At 41.6% G+C, this 27899-nt stretch overlaps 1 protein-coding gene across 9 annotated transcripts in view; it reads right to left on the bottom strand.

Moving 5' to 3' along the window:
* Positions 1 to 20686, bottom strand: part of LOC135498933 (uncharacterized) — a 28236-nt gene extending 7550 nt beyond the window's left edge. For 7 of the 9 annotated variants that reach the window (XM_064789457.1, XM_064789453.1, XM_064789451.1 and 4 more), the window contains exons 1-8: positions 20669 to 20686; positions 15320 to 15400; positions 4466 to 4646; positions 3988 to 4303; positions 3632 to 3796; positions 2947 to 3139; positions 2324 to 2568; positions 1322 to 2153 (exon numbers count right to left, since the gene is read on the bottom strand). In XM_064789457.1, coding sequence (XP_064645527.1) covers positions 3073 to 3139; positions 3632 to 3796; positions 3988 to 4303; positions 4466 to 4646; positions 15320 to 15358 — 768 coding nt within the window. In that variant the 5' untranslated portion in view covers positions 15359 to 15400; positions 20669 to 20686 and the 3' untranslated portion in view covers positions 1322 to 2153; positions 2324 to 2568; positions 2947 to 3072. The remainder of the gene's footprint in view (positions 1 to 1321; positions 2154 to 2323; positions 2569 to 2946; positions 3140 to 3631; positions 3797 to 3987; positions 4304 to 4465; positions 4647 to 15319; positions 15401 to 20668) is intronic. The other 2 variants (XM_064789452.1, XM_064789460.1) reach the window with 2 other exon arrangements.
* Positions 20687 to 27899: the final 7213 nt, after the last annotated feature.

The following is a 27899-nucleotide window of genomic DNA, read 5'->3' as shown; positions in this document are numbered from 1 at the left end:
ATGTATCCTTGCTGGGAGTACCTACCATGAAACTTTTATCAAAAACAAATCAGTAATAAGCGAGAAATCACACTTTTTGAGTTTTGAGTTTGGGCCCCCTGGTGGCCAAGTCAATAATCAGACCGAACAAAAATTCAGTGTAAACGGTCAACTGACCTAGGGGGTCATTTGTTCAAAGTTTCAAGTTCATAACTGTTGCGGTTGAGAAACGTGCCATAGTTACACTCAAACGGCAAATTTACGCCATTTGACCTCTGCGACCTTAAAAAGTAGGTCAAATCCGAAAAATCGTGCAACATCTGAGGTAACCTTGCTAGGGGTCCCTGCCATAAAAATTTTATCAAAAACAATTTGCTAATAAGCAGGCTATTGCATTTCTTACTTTTTCTGTTTTGGCCCCCTGGTGGCAAAGTCAAGAATCAGATCAGGCTGAAATTCAGCACCAGAGGTTATCTGATATAGGGGGTTATATGTACCAAGTTTCAAGCTCATAGCTTTGGTGGTTGAGAAACGTGCCATAGTTACACTCAAACGGCCAATTCACGCCATTTGACCTCTGCGACCTTGAAAAGTAGATCAAATTAAAAACCCGTTAGATATATGATGTATCCTTGCTATGAGTACCTACCACAAAGGTTTTATCGAAAACAAGTCACTAATAAGCGAGATATCACACTTTTTAGATATCCACATTTGGCCCCCTGGTGGCCAAGTAGAGAATTAGATCGGACAGAAATTCAGTGTCACGGGTCATCTGACCTAGGGGGTCATGTGTACAAAGTTTTAAGTTCATAGGCCTAGCGGTTAAAAAACGTGCCACTGTTTTTGAACTAGGATACGACGGACGACGACGACGACGACGACGACGACGACGACGACGGACGACGACGGACGACGGACACTGCGGTATCGTATAGACTCCCCTACGGTGAGCCAAAAAGATTAAAGAAACGTTTAAAAATGGCCGACGAGGTCAACTTCCTGGGGAATCCCGCCAATACATCGTTATTATTCATGCCTCATGAATACTAAATTAGAACGGAGTGACCTGAATAGAAAATAGAAGCTTATCTCTTATTGGCCATTCAAATAGGGTCACCATGGAGCCAGCCAATAAGAAATTACGATACATTAAAGTTGGAGTAGCTTGTAGTTGGCTTGCCGGAGTTTCGCACTGTTTGAATGGAGCCGAGTAATGGCGGCTCCTGGGAGAACAGCGCAAGTTCTTTGCGCCGACCAGCGGCGGCTAGCGTATGTAAAGAGTTAAACCGCGTCTCCCCATAACTACGACTATACCCAGTCCAATACACAGACTGCTTACACTAGTATTCGACTTCAGATCAGGTTCGCTGTGCTGGTTTATTTTCAGTTTTAAGGACTGAATCCATGATTGCGGCTGAAAAGGGTTAATATGCACAATAATGCCATAAATATTGGTTCAACTACAAGAAAAAGGAATGAAAAGGACGTGCAGAATAGAGAAAATGAGATAAAATGTGCGTGCAAGCATGGCAAGGGTCAAATTTTCATACTTGGTCAACCATTTTGACTACTAAGCCAGAGCCCTGTGTACATTAAGTCTACATTGTTGTTCATAAGTTTTGGTAAAAACAGTATACCTTGGACCAATCAATCTGCACAAAATTTTATATGTGTCAAGAAGAATCCTTTGCCAATAGCATAATAAAGTTTAAAAACATTCCAATACCGATTGCCAGAGAAAAAATGATTTCCGTACACCATATCCATCAAAATGTCACTGACGCATTGATATGGCCCTGTCAAAATACAAGTTCTAAACTGACCAGTGAGACCACATTTTCTTAAATATATTATCAAAAAGCATATTTCTGTGATGGCCTGACCCTGTAGATTAAGAATCAACCACAGATTGAGAATTAATTCCACTTTGGTCCATCCCAGCCATGTATTTACCACAACTTGACATTTTGATAAGCTCTATGTGACTGCCACACTTCCGGTCGTGGATGAATACATGTCTCCGAAATGGTACATCTTTGGGGCGAAGTGTAGAAGGCTGCTATGGTATCCCTCCAAACCAGATGTCTGGCCATCCGAGCTGAGCTTTGAGATTGAATGTAGAAGGTTCTTGTTGAGTAGCAGAGCAAACACCTTGTCGTATTCTTCTGTTCCTAGAAGACAAGACCGTAGAGGAGTACCACAGTAACTTCAGATTGATTTAACAATCCAAACACAGAAGTGTTTTCATACACAAATAAGTTTGGAAAAACAATTTCTAGCTTTATTCCATGAATACAGCAACCATTATTGGGGTAAAGGGTAAGGGCATGCACATACTCACCTTTCTTAAACCACTGCCTTGGAATACGACTGTGGATACACTTGGGGAACAGTTCGTTTTCTTCGTGCGTGTGGACGCCGGCTATATGGTTAACTATTGATCTCCATTTGGCCAAGATCAATGATTGGTCGTTATTGCTGGTCATGGCACACCAGTACAAGTGATTGATAATACTTTTTTCAGCCATTTGTTGACCAGCTGAAACCGCCTGTTCATGGTTATGGGCTTGAGTCTTTTCCTCAGTCCTGAAGTATAGTATTGTATAATATGAACTTTCCTAGATGACAGACAGGAGTGTCGCATGGTTTAACTAAATGAACTAGACACAATTTTGCGATAGAGATAACTTATACAGTGCGTCCGGAAAAAAAAACCCCAAATACTTTATCATTTTTCTGTGGGTAGTTTTTTTCCGAACGCACTGTATACTATAAAATTCATAAGTTAATCCAAGTTACCTAAAAGTAAAGGTTGACGACTGGAATCTTGTTGATCTTTTCTCAATGCCACATCCAAAAGAGTTAACATGAGAACCGACGGAATAGGGAAATGAGAAACAAGATTATATTTGTTGAGACACTAAGTCAGTGTGTGCATATCACAGCACTGATAGTGGTACTCACCTTTAGCAACATGCCACACATCAAAATAATGCTTTATGGTGTCCGATTGTTCCTCTCTCAACCACTTCTCCATTGATTTGTGGCCATCAGTTGTTAATTCTATCTTAACATGTGGGACGTATGCTTTCACTTCATCGACACATCGGGACAGGCCCTCCAGCTCCATGTGGTAGGAGTTCTTAACCTCAGTGGACTGCAAAATAATGAGACACATGAAAAACTGAAGTGATATGAATGTTGTTGTAATACAAATATGACTTCAGGATACTGCCTCAGTGAATGATGGCAGAAACAGGCTTCCTGGAAAGATATGCCATAATAGCAACGAGAGCCAAATTGTAGTTTTTACCTGAACAAGTTGTGTCATGACAATGGCGTTTCTCTCTGTGTCATGTAAACTGTAAGAGCCATACTTCGCACAATGGCCGGGCGAATCGCACCTTCCATCACCGGACAGTTTGGCCACGTCCTCTACAGCTGCCAGTGCATGGATGGTCTCCTCCTCCCAAACATTACGTACTGCCTGGTTCAGGTACTTTGACTGGTGTCGAAAATATGTTCCGGAGGAAATGCTTCGAATGCCCCAGAATTGCAGGACCCTTATCACTTTGCTTGGAAAAGCACCCGCTGCAAGAATTGCCATCGATAGGCCGATGCTACCAGCATATACCGTTCAAATCATTACCTGGCTCTGCCATTTCCAGATACATCACATGACAAGCATGACTGTGTTATGGTCACCATTGAGCCGCAGTTGTAGCAGATGTGGAACAGCTCCAAAAGCTTGGACACTGAAACTGCACACATGCCCTCGGTCAGGGATGAGGATGCTCGCTTATTGTTGGCATCACTGAAATGGATTTAAGAAAAATAAGTATCTCTTTAGATACTAAAGATCTGTTGACATAATTTACATTTACTAGTATGAAAACTCAAACCCTTTCCAACAAGGTACTACATTCCTCTTGCTCTATGACAAAGGTTTAAATGCAACTTATGCAGGCCTACTGCAAACCTTGCACATCGTGCTATGAAACATACCTAGTAGATGCAACACTTTCCAAAGACATATTTGGATTCCAAGAGGGGTCCTTGGTTTCATCATCCACAAATGACAAAGAATGCTTTGCCAAGGGCTCAGTCTCCTCATCGTTACCTGAATCAGAACGCTTCCTCTTGTATTTTGGCTGAGGGGTAGATGCAGTTTCAGGCGTACTTGGTACCTCCATGATCGACACTGAAGTGTGGGTGAGGTCAGGTTGAAAATTAGTGGTCTGCGTTTCCTTTGACCGATATGGCATCCGGACTTGATGTCCCCTCGAAACCATTTCTGCTGGAGGAATGCTGACAACATAAACTGCAAGAAGAGTGGGTCAATAGATAAATGGGTTCCAATGAATGTCAACATTTTTGTCACGTGGCATTGCACATCACAGCATCATAGGAAGTACTTGGGTACACCCAGTTTAGGATATTGAAGAAAAACTCAGTTTAGGATATTGAAGGAAAAAAAACTCACTTTCAGACCTAGTTAGTCGAATGCTTGTTAATTTGGGACTGGGCGCTACGGGGGCAGGCATGGCAGGCACCTCGAAATCAATCTGAGGGTCACTATCATAGCACTTGGAGTCATCATCACTCTTAGTCTTTGATTGTTCAGGTTGCAGTTGGTTTAAGTTGGCAATGGCTTCATTAACAGTCTGCATTGAAAAGAAAGGAAATGGTACTTATTAGTCAACAGCATAAATCCAATAATCCAGAAGTATTAAGGTAGCAGGAAGGGTTGGGCGTTTGTGGTTTCTGAGTCTGAGGGGGTTGGTGTCTGTTGACTGTGCTTTAAGAGAGACTAGGCATGGCGCCAGTCTCTCTTAAAGCACAGTCAACAGGCATTAATTTGGTCTCAGTATTTGGGTAAGTACAGAATCAAGGCAGCTCAAAAAGCAATGATTAAACGATGCTGTGGACAAGTCCAAGGATACTGCATCAGTCACGACCAACTTCTCATCAGAAAGCGTCACCACCAGCATATTCAATGATCAGTTCCAACCTGTACCAGTCCAATGCACGCCTGTCATGGTCTTAAGTGGTCAGCTTAGCGCGATATGGAACATTCTTCCGAAACTCAAGCGAGGGAAGTCTGCTCATTAGCATATCTCGCGCACTGCTCCTTCTTGTCAAACATCGTAGTGAAATCGTAATGGAAAACGTCTGGCTTTGCGCCAGACATTGAGACTAATAAGTGAAGAACTTTAGGTAAAGAACTTCTACTTGCGCGAGACTGCTGTGATAAAATTATCATTGCAGAGACTCCGGTGACGTACACATATATTTTTTACAATCAAAAATGCCCTCCAAAGACGACATGGAATGATTATTTTATTGATATTCCTACTATATACCTTCCAATTATCACTTTATACAAATAGATCGGCGTTAGGTCGCATGCTTTTCTTTCCTGGTGACACTATAAAGCAAAATAGTTGCAACCCCGTAAATGCGCTATAAGTCCAATAATAAGTGACGGTGACCCGTTATAAATGTTTCGCCAGCTTCGCTTTTTTGCCGCTACGCGGCGCTTTGGGCCCTTGCGTCAAGTTGTGTTTTTATCTAACAGCGCTCACAGTTCGCGCCTAAATGGTCGCATATGCGACAAGAAATTTCATAATGCGACCAGAAATGTCCCCGTACTCGCACACCTGCGAATTGATTTTTTACAGTTTTTGCGAATTGTTTTGACAACATGCGACTGAACTCCCAAATCACCCATTTTACAAGTCTGCGAGTGATTCAAACAATAGCGATCGTATTCCGTAGATTGCGAACAAATTATTGAAAATGGTGTGGAGCGCGATCGTTTTTGATTTTGGATTGTAGACCCCACATCACTCGCTTCCCGCTCAATCCGATCATCGTCGATAACGCCCAAGACGGAGCACGCAGCACTACAGCGCCACGGCACGGAATTGAAAGGTAACATAACTCATTAACATAATTCATCCACTCCCTGAGGCTGTCAACACAATGGCCACTGGTGACGATCGCCAGCGCAAGCCCCAGCAGCGAAAGCTTTCGTTTTTGCCATGGTTAGTGTGCAACAGTAGTAGCATTTACCCTGAGTATTTCTTGATTAGTCATTCATTTATCTCTTGTATTGCATGCCCATCTGATATGTGACGTGAGCTGGACTACAACTGAGCAGAGTCGAGTTGCACTGAGATGACCCCGTCCCGTCATTGATTGACGTAATGTTTTTGAATCGTCGGCGCATCAATCTCAGCTTCTCCCGGGTCCCTTCCAAACATGTATTCCTTGAATTAGGCCTACATTGCCAAGAACATATGATATTAACTATGCAGATAAAATTGGCCTAGTAGAGTTTGATTTGTCACATGGAAAGATGTCACCAGGGCGTGGTAGCATGTGGTCGTCAGGATTTCCCGCCGAAATGTTTTACACTAAACTTACCCGTAATGGGCCGGCGTTTGTTTCACTTACTCCTATTACTTCTCAACTGAGGTAAATAAAAATGATTAGTCTCGTTTGAAAAATAAGGCAGACTTTTAATAATTGCTGATGCTGTTAAAGGGAGACTCCACTCATTGAAAAAATTTGAATTTTTGTTCGCTGATGTAAAAAAAATCTGACGCCTAATATTGCAGATATCAATTAATTTGAATGTATTAAGGATATTTCTAAATTTCCAAATGAGTGAAGTGTCCCTTTAGGGCAGAGGCTACCTCGCTGTTTTAACCATGTCGGCTTGTCACTATTAAAGAGGGCGCCACTTGGTCCGACATCCTCAAAAAAAAATTTTTAATTTAATTTTTTTTTTTAATTGTGGATAAGGACGTACGTTCTGAGTGACTGTTATGTCACCATCAGAATGCAAAATATGCCTGGGGCCCCAGAAGACAGAAAAAGGGGTCAGAATACCTTAATTTGAAGCAAAAAAAATCTTTTTTTTAAAAAAAATTTTGCCGCACGCGCACCCAAGCGAAAATCCGACATGGTTGTTCATTGAAATCCCAGGGAAGACCCTGTAGTACAGCTGCTGTAGTACAGTACAGTTGAACCTTCCTTGCATAGTGTAATCTATCGTTGTTATGTCCAGGGGATGTCTCAGCTGATTTTGATCCTGAGAAAAACACAATTTGTTTTAGTAGAATTCACTGGCTACCGGTGCGATAATGCTGTCTCTTTTGTTTTCTTATACAGTACTAGACCAGCAAGAGCTGTAGGTCAAGTAAGCCTACCTGATGGCATACCACACAAAGATATCGTCATCGATTATCTGAAAATTCAGCTCCTAAATATTGCAACTCAGCTCCTAAAATTTGGAGGTAAGGAGCTGTGTGCTCCTAAGTAAAAAATTGAACTTTGAGCCCTGTCTAAGAGCTGTGTTCTTTCAGTTATTTTCATAAGGATTACAATACCACTAGCACATTGTACACAACTTTTTCCAAAGTCGTTTGATACGAGCTTGGAGGGAGGATGTCACGATAATCACAATTGTATGGTTTAGTCTCATTCATATACAGCCATTGACAGCATGTACACAACAATGGAGCTTTTGGTACGTCTGTCTTATTCCCTGTCACGAGATTAGCCAATCAGCGTCCGCGTTTCTAATATTACCCACAATGCAGTTTTCGCATAAATATTTTCGCAAAATATTGAATGAAAAAGTTTCCGCCAACATTGAATGAATAATTGCCAAATATTACATGATCATTTTATGAAATTTAGAAATCGTTATTGCATAAAAAAGTGAAACATTGAAACGAATACAAAACATTGAATGATTAATTATCAGGGCAACTATCGAATGAAAATTTGAGCATTATTGCATGAAAAAAGTGAATTATTGCATCAAATATGAAATATTGAATGAACAATTATCGAGTAAACATTGCAGAAAGAAATGTAACATTGCATCAAATATGAACACACATTGAATGGAAATTTTAACATTGCATAAAAAAGTGTAACATTGCATCAAAAATGAAACGATGAATGAACAAATATCAATATTGCATGAAAAATATTTTTATTGAATATTGCAACATATATCATGCCATAATATCCATGCGAGACCATTGAGCTTAGAAGCAAGGATAACATAATTTGATTTATGACCTCCATGAATAAAATGATCTGACTGAATGTGAGGGGAACTATCCTTCTTCCCCCTCTTACAAGCTTCCTGATACCCAGGCTCACATCCTCAACGCCAACCCGGTGGTTTTTATTACACCGACCCTCACAACACTTTAACAGGATGTTTTCACTCATTGACTCCTTTAAATTATTCATATCAACATTTTAATAAGGCACGGAATTATACACAATTTTGAATTTGTCAGCAAACACTTCATAAATATCCTCCTTACCCTCGATCCACTGAACTCAGCATTAATTACACCACCCCAATCTTTGATCTTTTTGACATGTTTCCAAAATTCTTTATTGTTTTTACCCCTTAGAGAATTAGCCAATTTTTCAGCAGCAACTCTATCTTGTTCCCTTTTGATCCGTCTCACGGCCAAGTGATACACAGCTCTGGAGTGCCGGTGAAATCTCAGTTCTAGTTAAACACACTTTCCGAAACATTTAAATGATCAGTTAGTGGTCTTTCACCCGTTATGTTACTCTCAAAAGTGTATTCAGCATTACAGGTATTGGGTACCTGTCCACTGACCAGGCTCTCCCTTTCAATGAAATCAAGTAAGGCCCGAGTATGAGCCGAGTCAGCTCTGCTAAAGTCAGTATTCCAGTCCCCTCCAATAATTATATCAGTAGCTTGATTACTTTCAAGAATGGCTGTGATTTCTTGCAACACCCCGTTAAAATCTCCAATATTCTGCTGACCACTGTTGTTCGGCTTATAAACATTTACCAAAAGAATTTCACTCTGATCAGGATGAAGACTCAAGTTTTTGACCTGAGCAGCACACACTCGTTTGGATTCCCACTGCACAGGTTTTACAACAGCGCCTAAACTCGCGTTCCAGGCGATTGCGACACCCCCATGTGGTCTGCCAACCAACGAAGATTCCTTATCCATACCAGAAACACCATGAATGTTCATGTTATGTCCTAAGTCAGCGCTCAGTTTATTGAGCTGCTCAACATATTGCCAGTGTTCTGGAAAAAGAATAAAGTCACTATATGCGGTCATGTCCTCCTTTCTACTGTCGTTATCCTCCGAGCTGCGATCGCGGGGTATTGAATTTTCTAATGTGCACACCCTCTGGCCAAAGCTCTCATCAAACAGCCTGCCAAACTGTGACTTTGACACAGTTAATCGAAAGGATCTGAACTGGGCTTCCTCATGAGACACAATCGCAAGCTTGCGAATCTCAAAATTCTTATTTTTGAGATGACTCTCAAGGTCCTCAGTAAGAGTTGAATGATCGACTCAAAGAAGAACAAATCTCTGTCCAGCTCCGGGGCACCCTTGAAACCACAGCTACCAGATTTGCCGGTGATCACCTTTTGACTCGAGTTTTCACGTCTACGCAACCATTTCTGTTCATAACTGGGAACTTTAAAACCATCATCGGAGTCAGCATCCGAACCACTGCAATTGCCAAGGGAGTGATCCCTTAACCTCAAGACACTTGGAAGTGAGGGGTTGGTACGCCGACATCCACGCCATCCTCTGCCACCTCTTCCCCTGCTATTGTATTCATGTCCCATATCGACTCACACTCTTGATGCCGCCTGGAGTTTTCGATCATCTAGCAGCAGCAGAAGATCTTTGTCTAAGATGTGACAAACTTGGCCAGCTCGAATCCACCTCTTTTGATTGTGAATAGGTCAAAAATTTCTGAGACAACTTGGACTGCCAGCCTTGGCTCTTAAGACTTCGAAACATCAACAACGTATGTGTTACGAAGTCCTGTATGGATTGTTCTGGGTGGAAATCGTCCTTGTTGTCCAAAAATGTCGCTTATACTGCATAACCTGCCATCGCAGGAGCATGTGTACCACCAAAATAATTGTTGAGGAGCTGGTACTCTTTAGGCACTGCATCCAATTCATCATCTTTGAACTACAGAAACCTCGTCATCAGATTCCGATGTTGCCTCCTGATGTAAATCTGATTATACATCGCATTGATGTCAACTTGGAAGCTACTTCTCCTCAAGTCCATGAACCTTATCAAGTCACCAAGCAGCGAATTCATGCTTTCTGCTCCTGCATAAACATGGTCATTAAAGCAGGTATATCCTCATGGCGTGTGGCAGCGTCCCACACGATCCTCATTTTTCCAGGTTTTGCTGGGTGATACACATGGTGAAAGGGCACGTATTGTACAGGCACATTGGTCGCTATCTCATCAGCATAGCCATTCTCTCTGTATTTTCTGAAGAGTTCACAATTGCCATCGTATTCTGTCAGTTTTTCTTTCACCAATCTTCTTTTCTTCAGCTTTGTCCTGATTCCCTCAAGTCTTTTTAGCGCCAGCTCTCTTTTGCTGGGGATGTCAGTTAGAATCTCATTCGCATCACATCTTTTGCTGAGGTTGGCTTGTCGAAATGATACTTGGTCCCAACTCGATCAAGTTCAGCTAATCTAGCTCATGAGCATCTCGCTGATCTCCTGTTCTTTTACAGAGACATGATTACATTCAGTGGGACTTCAAAGCAGTGTCCAGTCCCATGGGAAACTTACAGCGATGGGCTGGTCCGGTCACGGTCCTTCTCTCCATTCAAGTTGCTTGTAGGCAGATGGGATGTTGCCTTCAATCAACACCTTCAGCTTTCCAACTGGAGTGTCTGCGACCGATAGATATCTGAGATGCTCGTAATTTGACCATGTTTACTTGGTTGGCAAATGTTTGTTCCCAATGGGCAATTTCTCCCATGAGAAAAGTTCTGCAATCTCAAACCAGCTGTTGCCATCTAATCCTGAAATGCTGAGGCGGAACGTAGTGATTTCGCCTGCACTCACTCCGTTCAATGTTTTCAACTCAACTCGCTTATTATCCTGATTGACTGACAATTCTTGCAAAACGTCTTCTTCGCAAAGACAAACGCTGGAGTAGGAGTCCTTCCCTGCCAAGGTTTTCATCTCTTTTCCAGTGATTAGCGACCTGATAATGACTGGAAAGGCTAGGAAGTACACCCTGTTATCTGCTTCTCTGAGCAGGAATTGCTGTTGATTGTCATGGAGCTGGTCGGGCTGCTGCCATTTTCTTATTCGTCATAATCAAAATTTAGAAGGGTATGGTGTTTCGATGTTGACCTGCATCCTGTCATCGTACATTCCCTCGGTGAAGGGCCTTTCTTGGCTAAGTTTTTCATCAGCATTTAGACCGGTGCAACACAGCCCTTCTCCTTTGACTTTTCCTGCCTCTGTTTCCATGGAAGTTTCCGGATGGTAGAACACTATCAAATACAGTGCTCCGGACCGTCACTGCACGCGCATTGAATGCACCTTAATTAGTCGCATCAGCAGTCTTTGTCTTCGATATGAAGTACGCCTTCACAGCTGGTGGTTTGTCTCGCTCCTTGTGAATGGTCCTACGTTCATCATGATTCACGCTACAAATTCAGTATCATTCACTTCTCACAAGAGTCTTTGACAAAATCAAAGGCATCGGCGAAACTGACTTTCTTCGACTCTTCACGGATTGAAGCGGTCTCTCTCAGCCAAGCACGACGATCCTGCATCGGCAACTTGGCAACGGCGTCCAAAAGGTAGTCTGATGATCCTTTCCCTTCTATTTGTTAACGCTACGGAGAGACAGCTCGGCGTACCTTCTTATTCCATGCCTGTCACCATAGTTAATGTCGCCCTGTGAATTCAGCTTTTTAAAAAATTCCATTGTCATCAGATGCGGTTGCCCGAAGTTTAACCAAATGTCGTGCTTAGCCTCTGGTCTGAAAAAAGTATGTCCGCAATGGCATCGCTGGCCCTTCCATGGGAATGTTTTTTCGTAGAAGCTGGAACAGTTTCCCTGGGTCACATGTTCTTGTCTCAACATTCTGCTTAAACGCCATCATAAACCTGGCATGATCAAGGGGTCTCCATCGAAACACTTTATCTCTGACTTTGGCAGCTCAAGGCGCGCTGAAGAGCCTTCAGGTGGACAACGAATGGCTTAAGATGTGATGACCTTGACCAGGATTATGATGCCCCTCGCTTTAATACTGAGGAGTGGCTGGAAGGCTCTGAATCATTCGAATTGAACCGTCTCTCTCTCCCAAATGTCCTTGGCCTGAATTCTGATGACCTTGGCTCGAGTAATGAATGACAGCTGGAGCACTCTGACATTGGATAATACATCTCTTGGTCTAGAATGACCATGACCCTGAATATCATGGCGATGGTGGATAAGTAGGTCTTGTGTATGGACACCACGGTTCACCCCCTGTAGCTTGACATGCTTGAGCTTCCAATGTATGAAATTGTGACTGAAACTGGTTTTGCAACGTTATTCAGCGTGGATTTGATTGAAAAGCAACCCTTTCATCAGTGCCTTGCAGTAAGATGTAATCTCGCATCATCCCTTGGGTATGCATGGACCAGTCCGGTTGAACTTCACCAACAGACGTGGCAGCCCTTGTTTCACACCAATGTCAGCTGATTTGGTTGATCTCTGCACGACTTCTGGACTTTCTTTCGTAAGCTTACCGCTCATATCCTGAGTAAGTTCACCAGTGCAGGAATACAACGGGTTTGGTTTCTCGTCCTTATCTGGTTGAACATATCCGTTTTCGGCGACAATTGGATTGAATTGAATATGATTTTACACCCCAACATCTTCATCTGCCCATTCTTTCAAGGAAGTGACTATTGACAAGCCTGGCTTTCCAAACTGCGACGGAGAGCCGAACTCATTAATATGTATAGTCGTTGAAGAGCTCATTACCATTCAATGGCAAAGCGGTCAACAACACTACTGGAGTTATAGCGAATGACCTTAGCAATGTACCCAATGCAATTATTACACTTACTTTAAATAACACACACGTGTATATTCCTGTCCATCGATTCTGACAAGAACACGAGTTTAGTAAAAGAAATTGAATCGAGAGCGAGAAATCAGCCATTGTTAATTATGCGCATATTTATTCAAATATGACGTCACAGCTCTAATATTGGCTAATGTGTTGTAAAGTCTCTGGCTCGCAAAACAAAGTAGAATATTTTACCTGTTTGGCAATTCAAGCCGGGCTAGGCAATTCAAGCCAGGCTTGCCAAATTTAGTTGATACAAGGCAATGATGCCTGTTCGGCGAGCTGCTTCTTTCAACCGTTCTTCTACTTTGGATCGTCTTCAGAGTATGACTGCACAGCGCACATCTCTGCTCTCAAGTCTACCAATTGGCACCGCATCTTCATGCTAATGTGGATCTCCTTTCGAGCTATCTCGGCTTGAATCCTAGCCTCCTGTATCTGTTGCTCAGCAATCTGTTTAGTTTTCACCATTTCAGCTTCTAAAACTTCCTCTGTCTGAACCTAGACGACTTGGTGGTGGATGATCGACAGCTGCTGCTTGTCATCGAATCACTCGGTAGCTTGGTTGATTGGCATTGTAGGAGAACAAGTGCTTCTGCTGCTTTATGGACCAACTTGGACTTCTTTCTGCCTGGACTACTTCTCCCGCGACACCACGTATTCTGAGCGTGCTACCGCGTACATCATATACACCGGCCAGCGTATTCATCATGCATGCGATCGATCAAACAGGTTTTAACTGAAAATTTACCAATTGGCTGCCGCTCCCGTTGGACAATCGATGATCAATAAAGTTATAAAGCGTCTTCTTTTCCGGGCTTATACCTTTAATTTTCTTCTAGGTCGGTCTTAAACGGTTAAAAACTTACCCAAAACATACCCAGTATCAAGACAGATAAGAAGCCATGAATGCCCAAGATACTTCATCGGTGATCATGCGGTTCTGCGTCCGGAGAAGTAATCGACCAACTTCCGTCTAGTCAATTTTCAGGAAACGTTCTGTACTAATACTTTGGCAAAGGTTCTGATTTACTGAATACCTTGGAAGGTGTCCTGTTGCGATCACACGAAAATCCGATTGCGCTCATGGGTCATGTTTGAACGATGCATATCAGGTGCCAGTCGATCCTGTCCGCAAATAAGCACAAACTCATAGATTCCTAACTTGTTAAAGTTGTCCTGCTGACTAGACATCTTGATAATGATGTTAAACATATTATATGCTCAAGTGTAGGGACATTTTTAACAGCTTTTGCCAGTACTCTTGGGTCGGACCTCACTGCAGAATGTCAGGATGAAAGACAGTATTATCGGGCTGATGCTACAACCAAGCGTTGTTTTCACATGGACGACATATATATGTGGTTCCCAAACACAATCAAAGCAGTCATAGTAATAATTATAGACGGGACAGATGGATGACACCCTCGACAGAAAATTTCAAAATTGAGAGACTGATGTACAACCAACCATTGAAAGATGAATCGGTCAACGAATGGAAGCCTGAGCCATAACCAGGGGGTAATGTGGGACCAGAAAAATTACGATAATTCATGCAGTGACCGTGACCTCCCCCCCCCCCCCCCCGCCTGATGCGCATTCTGATCTTCTACTGAATATATTCATTACCCCCGGCCAGTTCACGAATAAAAGCGAGGCATTCTCTGCAGACACCGTGTGAGAGCGACCAGAGATCAGTATAGAGAAGATTCGGACGACAAAGTTGCAGCACGATTCGACCACTGGGCTCTGCACTGTACTGGAATGGCTTTCATTTGAAGCATTGTAATGCAAAGATAAATTGTTCAACTGTTTGTATCTTTGAAAATAATTAACGCCAACACATTCATTTCTTCGGTTTATCATTAGGATAAGACATCCTCGGCGAAAGCTATCGTCTCGCAAGGAGTGATTGGACAATCTTACACTATAGATAACCGTGTGGCATGCAAATAGTTTCCTTATTCACCCGAGATCTCCTCAAATATCCAAAAAAATACCGAAAAACCTTTCAAAACGCGGAGAAAAGAAGCGCATAGATTTAAGATCTTGGTGCGAAACTTCCCTTTTTCCTTTTTTTCTTCAAAATGAGAACTGAGACAGTCGGGAGAACCATATAAGAAAATAAATCATTGTAATCGACACCATACGATTACGTGGGCTGAGGACTGAGTTTCTTGTCTTTCAAACCTTGCTCATACCGAAGCAGATAGGAAGTCCTCAAAGGCGACATACACAATGGGGGCTCAAGAGTTAATTCGGTAGCAAGTAGTAATGTAGTACCGTAGTAATGCCGTTCACAAAATATACCGGTAAGGCAGGGAAAGACAGAAAACTCAGCCTAAGAACCCACGTGAAGACAAAGCTTCACTAAGGCAGGTGCCCCGGAAAAGAAGCTGCGCTACCGTAAATTGTTTTGGGCTGCAATTTAGTATCCACCGCATCTTTATTCCTTATTCTGGCCCAGGCGAAAAAATCGTCTTTGTCTGAAAAGAGAAAGTGAGGCAATAAATCATACCGCGAGACCTAATAGTCAAATATCTATTTAATAATTGGATAAGCCGCAAATGTCAGGTCCAACTTTAGCCTGATTAAGATTATGCAATGAACTTTTGGCCATTTATTGACTTCATGTGGTAAACGACAAACTGAGGTATCACTTCCAATACAATGGCATCATTTCGCTCCCAAACGCCACCGAAACGATTTCTATAAGCAAATGAGAGCGTAATAATACACTGGTTCGATTTACTTCTATGATACATTCCCCGGAGAGGAAACACACACACAACCACATACAAAAATTAACAGCGCAGGGCTTACATAGAGTTCGCCAAGAAATTGTCGGAAACGCAATCGGGGAAACCAGCTCGTACACACATTTATTAAGAACGAAAAATAATCGAGCTTGACTGGAGCCGTCGCATTTATACCCCAGCATGCTCGCAAGGTAACCGCCAGCAAAGCTCGCAACGGATTTTTCCATATGTATACCCCAGCATGCTACTATTGCTGGTAACAAATGCTCACAAGCAGGGTTTACGCCAGGATTATTTCCGGGGGGAGGGGGAGGCAGATTGTCAAAAAATCCCGCTCTCGAACTTCGACTTCGACATTCCTTGCGAGACACGGGGGGAGCGACGATATTTTCAATAATATTCAGCCAAAAACACGTGATTAACCGGCATTTCAGAGTTGAAAATGGAGCGCTGAGACAAGGTTGGAGGATCCAGACCTATCAATTAGGCGCGAGTATGTTTTTATTTGTCAAGTGCATATTAGGAGAGGTATTGAAATATATTCGGTGTGGCAAGCCTAAAAGACCCACTTGGAACAATCATGAGGAGCTTTTAGGGCAGAAGGTCGTCATTCTTTTCCGAAGTTAATATGCTGGTTAACATAAACATGAAGTTACCGTAAGTTAGATTTATTTTTGGTGTGCGTTTCGTTTCATCTTTATAAAAAAACCAAAAGTATTCTTGTAACCAATCGTCACATATTGCTTACTTTTGCAATGTTCCATTATTGGTATGTCAACATTTGGTGCCAAATGTATCCGTTTTCGGCTTCAGGTCTAAGATGAAATCAACAAATCGAAATCTCCGACATGTCAGAGCTTTCATTGACCAATGTGCTATTGTGTATTTGCATTTGAATTTTTGGTTTATCGAACAGACAGTCTTAATGCAAGATGAGTGGAATTTTAAGCAAAAACTCACCACATCAATATTGCATATTTTGTGTGTTAAATTATTTCTATATGGTAAATTAAGTATTGCATTTTGACTCTTAAATTACCAATGGCATTGTTAGGGTAATTTTACCAATTTTTTTACTTCCAGTCACCTTTAATTATTACAGTTTCTAGTAGTTTCCACCACCCAACTGCATATAAAATTCATGATTTAAAAGCTGACTGAAACGCTATTTCAATGTTTTAACTGGACGCGAGTTACCCAGAGCCCGGAGATCCTCCACATATGGAGAAATGCATGAATATATGCACTGCCTGGAGCCATGCATCAACACAGAAATGTTTTTCCTTGTTGCTTTAGAGTCTAGGAATATAGCCCAAATCAACCACGATGGTGGACGACTTTAATAATACAAAGGGTACATTCAACGTCTTTTCTTAACATCGCTTCGAAAAATTAGAACATCGGGAGAGAAAATGCGTCATTTGTAAGGCTTCGGACTCCCATTTCTCGGCAAACAACACTGCATTTCGGAGAGCGGGAAAGCAAATTCCCACGCGAGGAATTCATTGACCCTTTGAGGGCAGAGATTAACAACAAGAGGCCCAAGGGCCTGGCGCTCAGCTGAAATGGCTAGGTGAAGGCAAGGGCCAAGTGTGTGTCGGTACCGTTATTATGAGGCAACGTGAAGCTATAACGTCTAGCACGCAGAAGTGCTGGTGCGAAGACCTTCTTGCTATATCAGTGCATGCTGAAGTACTGAGTTGACGTCACCCTGCTATATGACGTAAAGTCATTTCTATTGCCGTTGCAGTAGTGGGGTGTGTGATGACGTCAAGGAGTTGTGTGGTGACGTCAAAGAGTGGAGTCCTTGTCTTCATGCAGCGTAGGTGGAACTAATAACATGCACATGGACACAAGGTACATAATTATTACAGTGTATTTTGTGAGGTGGGGCCTGGTGCTTTACAATGGTCAAATGAACCGACTGTTGTCTGGACATTGATGAAGTGGATGCAGCCAAATGTTTGGGACGGTCTTTTTTGTATGTGAAGAAAAGAAGATAAAGAGTTGGTTAACAAAATGAACTTTATTGGTGTGACAGATATTTGATGCCTTTCGGCAGATATTTGAAGCGCCTTGCGGCAGATATTTGTTGCCTTGCGGCAGATATTTGATAACGCTCTCCGGGAATGGAAAGCAGTAAAACGAGTAAGCACACCTTACTCTGAATGTGGGAACAGCAAGTGCTTTCCTGGACTTGAAATGTGCCAACGACTCCTCTTGCAATAATTAACAACAGTAAATCTGTAATGAAATGGCCAGGGCCATTGTGCTCACCTCATGTGGAGGAAAGATGGATAAAGAGCATGGTCTTGTGTCATGTAGTGTTAGGTTTGATGTAGGTCCAAGCAATTACAATTTCCCCAAAATGGCCAATTTACAGTACATTCGACCTCTGTGACCTTGAAAAGTAGGTCAAATCAAAGAAGACCCGGGTGACACATTGAATGGTTGTTAGAATTAGATGTACCTATGATATAAAATTGGTGCCAATCGGGCAAGTCATTACTAGGAATAATGGCATTTTGAAGAATTTAGGATTTGGCCCCCTCCCTGGAGGCCAAACAGCAAATCAGATCGCACCAAACTTCGGTACCTGAGATCACCTGACCAAGGGGTACATGTGTACTTAATTTGTGATCAATAGTCATTGCAGTTAAGAAACGTGCCATAGTTACGGCCCGACTGCGAATTTACGCCATTTGACCTCTGTGACCTTGACAAGAAGGTCAAATTAAAAACCTGTGTGACATATACTGTATGGTGGTTAGATGTACCCATGATATCAAATTGGTGGCAATCGGGCAAGAAGTTAAGGAATAATCACATTTTTAAGGTTTTTGGATTTTGCCCCCTGGTGGTCAAGTGGTGAATCATATTGGACCAAACTTCGGTCCCTGAGATCACCTGACTAAGGGGTAAATGTGTACCAAATTTGGTATCAATAGTCATTGCAGTTTAGAAACGTGCCATCGTTACATCCTAACGGCCAATTTACACCATTTGACCTCTGTGACCTTGAAAAGGAGGTCAAATCAAAAACCCGGAGGATATATGATGCACCTTTGCTAGAAGTACCTACCATATTTTTTTCAAAATTTCCCGACTACTATTAAGGGAGATATTGCATATTTTCACTTTTAACGTTTGGCCCCCTGGTGGCCAAACCATGAAACGAATCGGACCGAAACTTGGTCTCCCAGGTGTCATTACATAAGGGTACATGTGTTCCAAGTTTCAACTCAATAGCTTTAACAGTTACGAAACGTGCCCTGCTAACGGACGACGGACGACGACGACGACGACGACGACGACGACGACGACGACGACGACGACGACGACGACGACGACGACGACGACGACGACGACGACGACGACGACGACGACGACGGACGACGGACGCCACGGTATGGGATAAGCTCACCTCTGCTAAGAGGTGAGCTAAAAAAAGAGAAGAGAAATTAACACTAACTGAATAAAAAAGGGTGACATAGACGGGGAAATGTACACCACCGGATACAGTCTGTGCTTGACCAGGCATCGGTCAGATGATATCCTGAACAAGGCATCTATGGAAGCAAATCCAGAAAGAGACTTAACCTTTGAAGGGCACACTTATTACTCAGTGAAAAGTCAGTCCTGTGGGCTGTTTTCCAATTCAAAATAAAAGTGTAACCTCTTTAAATTAGTCTCACAGACTGAACCATAACACTCAACAGCCAACCGTGCCCACATGATGTGAGCCGAGAGCTGGGCTTAAAGATGAGCGAGTGGTGTACTACATTTTGAAAATTGTCTGTCGTCTACGACATGTGACAGAACAGGATCTAGTGGACTTAATGATGAGGTACTATCAAATAAGGTGTCCATCAATTGAATCATGAGGGCCTGTTGAGTTATCCTCTTAGTCTTAGGCTATCGTTTTTGTCTTTTTTTACAGCCAACAGTACAACCATGCACAGCGCAGTGTACAGACAGTACAGGATTGCAAACCAAAAACATGAGCATTGCTGCCTAACGAAACTGCAGTGGAATTCATACTACGATGTCATAATGTGACTTTCAAAATAATTTTTTTCACGGCCAATGACCAGACAGGGAGAAAACAAACGTAAATGGCGAGATTTGTTGCAAAATTGCCAACCACAACAACTCAGGGACCGTAGCCAAAATGGCCGACGGCGAATTCTCCGGTCGCTCGCGCAGTCCATAAACAAGCATCAATTTTACCAACTTTGGGTGCAAGCTTGGTCATCAAAGTTACAGAACTGTTAGAAATACATCTAAACAACATAAATATACAGTTAAAAGTGCATAAAAATCCCGTTTCAACCTCCGGGCGCTACCTTTTTTTCTCCGCCAGACTTCGGGCCCTACCGGTCGTTATTTAGTGCGACCGCCACCAGAGTGTTTATCAAGATCTTTCGCCGTTTTAATTGCGCGTTTTAGGCAGATCAATCAATTATTACATGCATGCATTATATATCACCGAAATGATAATTGCGTAGGCTATTTGAAACTAAGTTCAGATATTATTTTCGATCTTTGAACTGAATTAAGGCGAGTGATTCTTGACACCCGGTCGACAAATCAGGACTTGCAAAATTCACGTGAGATCGCTTGCATCATCGGCACGTTTGAAAGCCGAATTTCACAAATTCCACAAATATTTATCACATACTATATGTATCACCACAAAGGTAACTCTCTAGACTATTTGAAACCAAGTTCAGATACTTATTTTCACAAAAATTCGAAGCTATGCAAGCGATTTTTCAGTGGTAGAGATCGACGGAAACAAATTTCTCGCTCTAAAATGACATGAGACGAGCACCAACTTTCGCTAATTTGTGCACAAAATTTCCGCAATATTATAAAAAACTATTGATAAATCTGAATTATATAGACTCTTTGCAGTACCTTCACAAATTTCAGGTACATGGTCATGTTGATTAAAAGAGTATCAACCGATTGAACATGAGAAAGTTCACTCACCTTCATTGAAGCAGCGACTACCGCCATTTTTAAATGGTGGCATCTCTTCTATCGATCGGCCAATCAGCAGCACTGCTTGCAAAAAGTTGAGCCACCGCCAAATTTGAAATCGCCAAAATTCAGTCAATGTGCCTGCAGCGCCAACTGGCGGTGAAAACTATATTAATTCCATTAAAAGTAAAAAATGAAAAAATATTAAAAAATATTCAGCCATATTTGAAATCAATATTTGCTCTGTGGACCGAGGTAAAAAGGGAAAGAAATCTAAACGCGAAATGACCTCATTCTCTTAATATAGGTCGGATCGCGCTGATTTTTCGTTTTTTGAGTTCACCTTGGGCAACTCCTAATTTACCACCGTCAACGAAGTGGCTGGGTCTTCCCGGTCAGAAATGTCCAATTTTGTCCACAGATGGGTCCCTAGATGGATGGATGGATGGATTGCAGGACGGACACCATTTGAACAGCTATTCTACTAGCTCCGCTGACTTTGTCAGCTGAGCTAAAAATCATGTCTTTCTTACTTCTAATACTAAAAGCCAAATTTTAAAAAGAGAAAAAATGTTCAAAGTATGGTTTGCTAATAATGAAACAAGGGAAGTACAAACATATTGAGGTAAAAAGCCGCTCACTCTATTTCAGTTAATGACATTGTCATGGCCTCCCGATATGAGGAGTATCTGACATGATTTGGACGAGGTTTTTTGAAACATCTGTAAAGTAACTTAAAACTGTTAAAACCATCAATGCATTGACCTGCTTCATATTTGTGACCAACCAGTTAATGTTACAATTCTTTATTCTCTCTTTCAGTATGGCATGGTAAGCAGATCAGAGCCGCAAAGAATGTTGTTCACTCTCATTCAGTCTGTCAGCATTGCCGTCTTGAAGGCACAGATGACATTATAAGAGTGATGGGGAAATATCGATCATTAGAAAGATATAAGTATTACAGTTTTGTACAGAAAAAGTGAACGGCCGTTTTACAATAACATCTGTGATAAGAACAACTGACCGAATGAAGGTGTTATTCACTTAAAATATTATTGAATTAAAGTAACTATAGGATTTATCATTGGTAAAAATATAGCCCAGTGCATCTACCGAATGTCGGAAAGAAGAATAATTTGGGACCCAATAAGAAGAATGTAGCATTACATAATATGAATTAGGCATTCTGACCAAACACATCAATATCGCTGAAACGGAGATTTCGTTTGCATTAACTAGTCTCGTATTTGTGGCCAAAAAGCTAACATTACAAAAATATTTACACATTATACAACATCTGTATTCTTTCTTTCAGCTCAGGGTAAGCAAAGGCGTCATCAAAACTATCAGCCAGTCGATTGTCTTTGTCATGTTCGAAGGCAGGTGGCGGAGCACTATGTATGAGAGTGATGGGCAGAGCCTGCTCAAATAATACTAACCAAGTATTGCAGATACCAAGTGCTGGCTGTTGTCAACGATATATTCTCATAGGAACAATTCTCTGATATGAAGCTGACAGCACTGACTTGGTGATGGTAGCTTGACATCATTGTAGAATTGTTTGCCACTTGACTGAGCCACATATGACGTGTTCACGCTGCAATCTCAAACCGGTTTAAAGAGCCATTGTACACCAATTTAACACATCAAAACGGTCTGACGTGCTCCCACTGTAAAATTTTCGAACCAATTTCCAACTAGTCTACACAAACCGCTTCGTACGTGTTTCTCGTGAACCGCTTTGACTCAAACCGTTCTGAGATTGCAATGTGAACTTCACTTGAAATCTCTTTTAACGAAACCGACGTCAGTTCACGAGTGTGCAGGTGAGTTTTAATGACGTTGTTCCGCTTATTGGGGCCTAAGTTTTTCAATATTCGATTTGGTCGATAGTCGTGTTAGTGAACGGCGATCTCAGCTGACTGAAAGCAATTGTTACTCGTCCGCAGGTGTCAAATTGCCAAACTGGGCAGGGTTTTTTTTCATGTAGCTATGCGCTGAACTTGGCCGTGACGTCGGCCGCTATTTCTGATGTGAAGGTGATTTTCCAATTTGAGGATGAACGAATAAAGATCAGTGCATACGACGGAGGTCTATGAAAAAATAAACACTGATATTACCTAGCATGTACAGCGGATAAAATACCAATACAAGCGATATTTTAAAAGCGCACGCAAGTGGCATAACCCAGCCAATTAACATACTAAATATATGAACAAAGCGGCCCAATTTTGACCAGTTGGGGAATAGATTTACGAAAATACCGGTGTAACTACGGCCGCCGCAATATGGCACTGAATGATTTGTCAAGTGTGATAAGAAACAATTAGCCAAGTTATATTGTAAAGCGCAACTTAAGAAGTCATCCTGGGCTGCATCCATTTATTAGATGTAACCATATTTACAGGCTTGGTGTCTGGACAATATTCAGTAATACTATTATGAATATTTTTGTCGATGCAGTTTTTGAGTGTTCGTATCGAAGAAAAACATGCCGTTCATGAAAACCAATGAGAGCGGAAGTGTCCGATTCACTGCACTGCCCGATCTTCGGAAGAATAAAATAGTGAGAATGAAAACTGTAGAAACTTTAGCATCCACAGAGGATGTTATTTCTAAAATTCTACGTAAACTTCAGAGATTAATTCACTGCATGGCTTATTTTTTCTCCTATGATCCGGTGGTGTCGAGGAACTTTATTGTTTCAATTCCACTGTGTTACGTTGAATTTTACCAATCATCGAGATCTCGAGTCAGGTATCAAATAAATGAAGAGACAACCTTGACCTTGACTTGGTATTATATCTGCACGATTTTGTTAATCCATACACTTGATCTCTTAGGCAAGATCCAATTGTTCATCGACATCTATCGAGTGATGTAGGGAGATAAGTGACCTCCCTTTTATGATAGATGCGACGGCGTCAGACTGTGGTTGTGTCTCTTAATCCATAAATGCGTAGATAAAAGGGCGTTCGTCGACTATCGTCTCTTCTTCCGTAGGAATATTTTGCAGCCCATATGACGTATATACACGTCGTATAACCATTTGCAGGGCCATGCGATGTTTTGTGAGATATGAATAATGTCCTCAGACTTGCACAGTTTCTGCAGTTAGTCCGCTTTGGCTAGATATATCGATGCATTGCCTGAAATTATGCGTTCCGACAAGGAGCGCCTGTCGGCAAACTTGCCAAATACTTATAAAATGTTTTTTTACAAGTTATAAATGCGGCGCGTGTCACCGCAGAGGTTAAGAGACATACATGTGTAAGCTTTATTTTCGGCGCCCGTATTTTCCTTCAGATCATACACGGCTCCGGTAAAATCCACTCCAGTGGTTATGAATGGAAGCGCTTTTAGTAACTTGTTGGCTTGAAGTGGCGCTGGGGTCGGAGCGTCAAACAGTTTACCACTGACTAACCCTCTTGCTTTTGACGCATTTATGTAAATCAGACTTGCCAGTTTGGCAAAGTTTTGGTATCCGGAAACGCTTGCGAATGTCGGTAATCGTTGATCGAATGAAGACCGGCATGAGCTAGCCAGGCCTAAGCGTCAATCATAAGAAGAACAGTGAAAGTATCCTGCGTCAGGCAAGAGTCAGCATCCAATCAACCACATGAAACCTTCCTGTACCTCTTCAAATCAAATCGAGTATAGACTAAACTTAAACTATCAAAATCAGCACTACTTGCCTTGGTCGGACCAATGTTATGTTATCCACTAATTAATACAAACATTTTGTAAATGATCACAACAAGTCTCAGTAATGCATTTGATATGAACATTACCCGTCATCAAGAGAGGTTGTGAGCTTGTCGTCGTCGTCGTCGTCCGTTAGCAAGGCACGCGTTGTAGCTACTGGATTTATCAACTTGAAACTTCGTGCATATGTTCCACTATAAAATGACACCTTGCAGACTAAATTTCGGTCCGATTCGATGCCCGAAAAGACAAAAATTACCATGTCCCTAAGGGCCAGATCATCTCCAAATTGTTATCATAGGTTCATATAATGACGGTACATGGCATTTTATTACACATGTTCACTTTTCAAATTCACAGGGGTTGACTAGCGTTCATTGGCCGATGGTGGCACGTTCCGTAACTACTGGAGCTATTGACATGGAAGTTGGTTATATATTATACATATATATATATGTAGCCCTAGCTATTATTAAACCTCGCAGGCTGAATTTCGGTCTGGTTGCCAGGTAGCTAAAATTGTGTAATCGGTATTTTCTATCATATCTAATAAATCGCCTGTGAGGGAGGTGAGCACAGTGGCCTTGGTCATTTCATCTAAACGCAACCCCAGTGCATTGAGTCGCAATAAATATATCGTCCGATATATAAATTGGTGCAATCAGTAACACCAGTTCAGTTGAGATTGATAAACAAATACCAACAAGTGCCAAACCAAGTCTTATTTCATAAAACATAAAAGATCGGTAGAGTAGCAAAGTCGTAAAAGGATGAATCTCTCGGGATCAGTAACAGCAAACTATAAAATGTATACATAGGTCCTTTGAAGGACCTCCACGTGTACAGATTTTAAACCCACAATAAACACACCAACTCCCACCCTCCAGAGGGCTTAGTGAGATCTCGGGAAGTTGCCAATACAAAAGCAGGTAATCAGTGATCAAGTTCCCGTTTTGCGAGTTGTCACCAATTCGCATCGGGAGTGGTCGCCAATTCAGGCGAAAACCCCCTCGGAACTCAACGATTCGACTATGTCATGGAGATGCCACGGCGTCCGACACTCAGTACAGCTTTTTATGAATTAAAAAATGTGCGATATCATGCTAGGTCTTTATACCGATTGTTAAGGTGTTTGGCTATATAGGTTTCCTTTAAGGATCTCGTAAAAAAATTGACATTTAGCGACTAGTCACTCTTGCTGCCTAAAGCCGAAGGCGGGTATGAGCTTCCAATTATAACTTTTAGCACTTTTGAGTTCCCCTCAGGTAGTTGATTAGAATCTAGGTAAAAAAGCAATGGAAAAAAAGCCCGTTGCCTATATTACTTGTTGCCTTTTTTAACGGGCTTTTTTTCCTTGTCATTTTTCCGTTGCTTTTTTTACCGTATACCAGTTGATTATGTAGCCAATGAGCTGCATAAGAAGTAATCACCAATTTAGCTATTTTTTACCACATTCAGCTAGTCTTAATAAAGACTTCTGTCACGACTGGATCTCTTTAATCCCCAAAAGCGACCGAACAGGTTTTTTCTTACACATAAGAAGGCGGACGAGCTTTTTGTACCACCTTATCGTTAGATCCTTATTGACGTACATACATGTACATGTTGAGGCGTTTCCCCTGAGCTTCTTGCTCTTAATTAAAGAACATCACTCTGGTAGTACAATTGCTGAACTAAACGATGAGCTGCTGCTTCCATTTTGAACCAACCGGATGAGCACGCAAATTGCAATATTTTTCACTGTACGACTGGCAACACTTTTTTCCATGATTAATAAAAAAAAATGGAACAATCAGTTTGTGCCAACTTTCCCGAAGTCACCTGCTCATCATTTTCTGGAACGATTCCAATCTCTAGCACTGCAGCTTAAACTCACGATGTCAGGAACATTTTCATTCTCAAGTACTGCTATTTAACTCACATACACCCGTACATATAGACGTTGTTATGACGCGATCAATAGAGAGTGAAAGTATTTTTGATCAACCGATAAGACAGTGGATAAGATGGTAGGAGCACTAATCCCCCCGGCCAGCCCGCCTCTGAACGACTCGATCAAACCACTCTTGACTCCAAGTTTTTCTTGCCTGGTTATGTGCATGGCCATTCATGACCAGAAATATCAGAGGGTTGTAATGCTTTTTCAACAGAATTATACTATATATTTGTAAAAGTGACGGCAAATTATAATCGACTGCACACCTTTGTCGATCACCATAGTATTCAAATTAAATGTGCGAAATGAGTCGGAAAATAATAAAGCCGATTTTTGTGAATGCTGTTAATGATGGAAAACTAGTAAGCTTGTAACTGTCTTTGTCGGATCGCAACAAGTTTTTTTAAGTCGACCTGGAAGAAAATGTTCAGGTTTTTGAGTGTTTGTATCGAAGAACAAGAAATGTGCCGTCCATGAAAACCAATGAGAACGAGTTAAAGTGTTCGATTCACTTAATCACTGCCCGATCTTCTGAAGAATAAAGCAGTGAAAATGAAAACTTTTAGAAAGGCCTATCCTACATATCCTAAGTGTAATAGACCTATACAAGTAAGCTTGTAACTGTCTTTGTCGGATCGCAACAAGTTTTTTTAAGTCGACCTGGAAGAAAATGTTCTGTCAATTTCAAAGACTTGGTTCAGCTCTCAGAAATGAAAAGCCATCTGTCTTTCCAGAATTTTTATTTAATCGTGGGTTTTCAAGTTCTCGTGCAGCATGTGGTGAAAATGAGCCATATAATAATTAAACAGAGTCTTCACGCATGCAATATCAGGAAATGGATTGTTCGTTTACAGCGTCGTCATTGACCTCCATTGGTTTGCGCTAATTTCAGTTGTTCATTCTCAAATTAGTGGATAACTGTAAGATTCGAAAATCATCTTCAGAAATAGCAGAAGTCCACGACCATAACGACTTGTAGTAGGCGAAGTAAGATATGCGATCGATCAGATGTGCCCCACACTTTTAGTGAGTTAAGTTAGGGATAATAAAACGAGTTAGGAAGGGGCAGTCGGTGAATCGCGAGTCAAAGGGAGGGATACAACCAAGTTGATATGGAAGTACTTGTCATTCATATCACTGCAATATTGCAGATTGCTGATGACGTCTAAACAATTAAATTGAATGGTATAATGAAGATATAGTTATAACGCCAAAGACAGTCTACATGTTCGTTCGGTTTATAGTGCACCAACGCGTCTGTCGAAACGTTGAAGCCGTGCCCTGGATATGCCAGCAAAGAATAGCAAACCACTTTGATCCAATCACGATATTAATATCAGCTAAACAATAACAGTAAAAACAAAACAAGTCAATTTATTTGAACTGACATTGTCATCATAAGTACTTTATGTAATCAAATGTGCTTGACTGATAAACATTCGGTTGCCAACAGACTTTGTTTGCTGTTGCTGAAATAGGAATATTAATAATGGGTTATATTATCGGACCGCACCTGAATTTTTAATCATATTCACATCCTTATTCTGAATAGTTGCCGTTATCATCACTAACTTCAATTTCAATTTCAATCAACCAATA

Source organism: Lineus longissimus, chromosome 14 (assembly GCF_910592395.1).
Source record: "Lineus longissimus chromosome 14, tnLinLong1.2, whole genome shotgun sequence".
NCBI classification, from domain to species: domain Eukaryota; kingdom Metazoa; phylum Nemertea; class Pilidiophora; order Heteronemertea; family Lineidae; genus Lineus; species Lineus longissimus.
The sequence above is the reverse complement of the archived record's forward strand: the minus strand, read 5'-3'. Positions and strand labels throughout refer to the sequence as shown.